Consider the following 4227-nt stretch of genomic DNA (forward strand, 5'->3'; position numbering starts at 1 on the left):
AGAACTCTGGAAGAGCAAGTGAGTTGTTTAGGGGCGCAGAAGCCAACACTGTACATGGTCACTCTAAGCATAAAAGGTTCTAGGAAGACAGTGTAGCCACTCAAAAGGGACAGATGCCTCTGGAGACATCTGGATCAGAGAGGAACATTTGGAATCTCGTTTTGACAATGTTCCTCTGGAACATGGGTGGAGCAGTTGTCTCCCAAGTGAGTGATGTGTGAAGAGTATGTTGGATATTAGAGAGGTGGTCAATGGAGCAAGGTTTCTAGGGGGAAAGGTCATCTACCAGGTACATCTGGAGAAAAATACGGATACTCTGGTGGAGTAGATGACTACTCAATGGACGGAGAAGTCTTAGAGACTCTATCTTGGAGAAATATGTGGAAGCTCCATATTGCTAGTCTCTGAAGGCACAACGGGGATCATGAAAAATATACAATGGTTCTAGAGTGGTAGTGGCCTGTAGGAGGAGGCTGTTGAGTCTCGAGGGGAGGAGATTCCAGAGGAGTAGGAGTTTCTTGAGGAGCAGGGGTTTCTAGAGGTGTGTATGGCTGTTCTGTTGGACGTGGGGCTCCCAGGGGGATATATGGGGGCTCTAAGGGAGTAGATATTTCTGAAGATATGTATGGAAGTTCTAGAGAAGAAAGAGCTTCTGGGGGTATGTGTGGAGTGTCTAGAGGAACAAAAGCTTCTGGAGATATGCATGGAGGGTTTCTAGGAGCAGGATTTCCTGAAGGTGTGCTTGGAGCTTCTAGAGGAGGAGTTCCTTGAGATACTCCTAGACGTTCTAGAGGTATGCACGGAGGTTCTAGAGCAGCAGGAGTTTCTGGGGGTGTGTATGGGCGTTCTAGATTAGTAGTAGATTCTGGGGGCATATATGGAGGTTTTAGAGAAGTGTGAGCTTCTGGAGGTGTGTAGGGCGGTTCTAGAGGAGCAGGAGTTTCTGGAGGGGTGTATGGGGTTTCTAGAGTAGCAGGCGTCTCTGGAGGCGTGTATGGAAGTTCTAGAGTAGGGGAGGTCTCTGGAGAATGATATGGTGCCTCAAGAGATGGAGGGTTCTCCTCAGGCACGTACGGTGCTTTTATAATGACAGAGGTCTCCAAAGGTAGGTACGGATTTTCTAGAGGAACAGAAGTCTCCGTGGGGGTGTATGGAGGTTCTAGAGGAGTGGTGATTTCCTGGGGCGTATAGGGTGGCTCTAGAGAAGCCGTGGTTTCCTGAAGGGTGTATGGAGGTTCCACAAGGATGGATGCTTCTGGAGGGATGAACGGAGGCTCCAGATGATCAGGGTTCTCTAGAGGGATATATGGGGGCTCCAGAGTGACTTCTGCTTCTGGAGGAACATATTCGGGGGGCAAAGCAGTTGTGTTTGGGAGGCGATATTGCACTGAGCTATCGACTGCTTTGTGCCCCATATGAAATGGCTCGTCGACTGGCGGAAGCTCCAGAATGAATTTCGTCTCTGTAGGAATAAAGGGAGACACTGGAGGCGAAGGAGTTGTTTCTTCTGGAACATAGGGAGGATCTAGAAGTGTGGGAACTGTTTCTTGAGGAATAAATGGGGGTTGTATGACAACCGTTTCCTTCGGGACGTCCGTGATTGAGACGGAACTGCTCTCCTCAATCTTACGGTCTACTTTCTCCTTTCGGATCTCTTGGCTTCCCATCTTTCTGGAGATCCATTCCAGGAACTGCTGAACGGAGGTGTAAATTCTGGGGTACTCTATCCTGGCACAATCCTTCTCCGAGTTGGAAATGCCAACTATGTAGTATGGTGACTTGGGCAATGTCTTACACATTAAAAGACCTCCACTGTGCCCCTGTAGGAAAAACAAAAAAAGAAATGAAACGCTGGAAGACTGCTGCCAGTATTTTATGTATTTTAAGTAACAGCTTTTGCTGTTCTTGTTGCCGATGGGCACAATATTTACCTGGCAAGAGTCGCTATCCCTCTCCTGCAAACCCGCACAGAGCGTGTGCGGATTCATCCTCCCTTGATACCACTCGCTGCTGTTGCATGTCGTTGTCTCTAGAATATCTGCTTTGACTTCATACACGACGGCGGAGATACCTGTGGGCAAAGCATGGAACTCAGCTGGATGATCGCCTTCTCTGCTTTTTGTAGCAGTTCTTTCCTAAACAAACACACATACATAACGTACACCAATCACGACCCATTTCCCAATTTGGAATCTATAGCCTGCTTGACACAAAGTCTGCTAAAAAATGGGGGTGAGGAAAGAGAGAGAGAAAGGGAAGGGAGAGAGAGAGACAGAGAGAGGGAGAGAAAGGAAGGGAGGGAGGAAGAGAGGGAGATAGGGAGAGGGAGAGTGGGATGGAGGGAGAGGGAAAGGGAGGAAGAGAGGGAAGGAGAAAAGGAGAAAGGGAGAGGGAGTGAAAAAGAGATAGGGAGGGAGAGGGAGAGAAAGGAAGAGGGAGGAAGAGGGAGATAGGGAGGGAGAGGGAGAGGGAGAGTGGGATGGAGGGAGAGGGAGGGAGGGAGAGAGGGAAAGAGGGAGGAAGAGAGGGAAGGAGAAAGAGAGGGAGGGAGTGGAAAAGAGAGGGAGAGAGTGGGAGGGAGAGGGAGAGAGGCCTCAATGACTCTAAAAAATGCAAATGACCAGCTGTCTGCAAGGAGTATAAATCCTCCCATTCCCCACCCTCCAGTCAAGAGCTGAAGAAGCTTCTTGGATGAGAAGCGAAACGTCTTCAAAGAAAAACAAGAAAGTCCAGTTGCCTCTTGAAAAAAAGCACCTTTGGGACAACCATGACCGGGATGACTGAGAATCTCCATAAATACTTAACAACTGTGTTACGAACTTAACAACTGCGCTGATTCATTCAACAAGTTAGGAACACGGTTGTTAAGTATCTAAGGAGATTCTCGGTCATCCAGGTCATAGTTATCCCCAAACTGCTTTTTCAGGGAGCAACTGGACTTCCCTGTTTTTCTTTGAAGACGTTTCGTTTCTCATCCAAGAAGCTTCTTCAACTCTGACTGGATGGGGGGGATGGAAAGATTTATACTCCTTGCAGACAGCTGGTCATTTGCTTTCTTTTGGAGAGTCGTTGAGGCCACCTGGAGGTTTATCTGTGTCTTCAGGGTCACCAACCAACCCTTTCCCGTGTCTCCCTCCGTTCCGATTCCCTCACCGCTTGAATTCCAGCCACTGACGTAACAGATGGAGAAGGCTTCAGAGTCCAAGCTGACAGGGGGCAAACAGATTGGCTGCACATAGGCATTGAACGTCACAGGGCTGTCAAGCTCTATCAACGCCACGTCGTTGATCTTTGCGGAGGGATTGTAATCCTGGTGGAAGATGATTCGTTTTATTGAGCGGAACTGGGCTATGTCTGGCAACCTGGAAAGATCGGTGGCCCCCAACACAATATTCCAGACTTTCAGAGAGCTGCAAATAAAACAAAAAACACAAACAAACAAACAAAAAAAGCAGAACATTGGATCTGTAGCACCCAAAGAAATCTTTCAAACACAGCTAGATGCCCAGAACTTTGATTTCTAAAAATAGGGAACTTTAGGGCCCTCGCCAAATAGAAAAATCTCAACCCACAACGTGCAACATCGGAGGGTCCCTCGTCTGTGCCTCCCACAACATGGTCTCCATATATCCCTGAAAGAAGTTTGGAAGACCTGAGGAGGATCCTCGAATTAGAATAATCGCTGTGATTCACATAACAACTTTATCAAGAAAAGTCATAAAACGGGGCAAAACTCACGACAACTGTCTTGATTAACAACCGATAAAATTGGGCTCCGTCGTGATCGTAAGTCAAGAACTGTACTGTTCTAGATTGGTGTTTTCCAACCTCAATAACCACTTTAAGATGGGTAGACTTCAACTCCCAGAATCACCCAGATTATGTAAATAATCTGCTTGTCTATGGAGATTCTCAGTCATCCAGATTATGGTTGTCGCAAAGGTGCTTTTTCAAAAGGCAAACTGGAGTTTCTTCGTTTTTTCTTAAAGTTGTTTCGCTTCTCAACCAAGAAGCTTCCTCACTTCTGACAGAATGGCAGAGGATGGAAGGATTTATATTTCTTGCAGTCATCTGGTCGTTAGCACTCTTTCTGAGAGTCGTTGAGGCCACTTGAAGATTTATCTTTGATAAATGAGGTCAGAGAGGCCATCTACATCAAAACTGAACAGCCCCTCCCTCAACAGAGGGGGAAGGATTCGTCACCCTCTATCTCCTGTTTACAACACC

The 4227-nt window shown here is 47.3% G+C and overlaps 1 protein-coding gene across 1 annotated transcript in view; it reads right to left on the bottom strand.

Annotated features, from left to right (window-relative positions):
• Window positions 1-852: 852 nt before the first annotated feature.
• LOC114923114 (acrosin-like) overlaps window positions 853-4227 on the bottom strand; it is a 28686-nt gene continuing 25311 nt past the window's right edge. Inside the window, exons 3-6 of the mRNA XM_029285615.1 lie at window positions 3154-3410; window positions 1932-2071; window positions 1075-1820; window positions 853-865 (exon numbers count right to left, since the gene is read on the bottom strand). Coding sequence (XP_029141448.1) covers window positions 853-865; window positions 1075-1820; window positions 1932-2071; window positions 3154-3410 — 1156 coding nt within the window. The remainder of the gene's footprint in view (window positions 866-1074; window positions 1821-1931; window positions 2072-3153; window positions 3411-4227) is intronic.

The sequence above is a fragment of the Protobothrops mucrosquamatus genome, unplaced genomic scaffold (genome assembly GCF_001527695.2).
Source record: "Protobothrops mucrosquamatus isolate PMUCROS unplaced genomic scaffold, P.Mucros_1.0 scaffold1939, whole genome shotgun sequence".
Lineage (NCBI taxonomy): Eukaryota > Metazoa > Chordata > Lepidosauria > Squamata > Viperidae > Protobothrops > Protobothrops mucrosquamatus.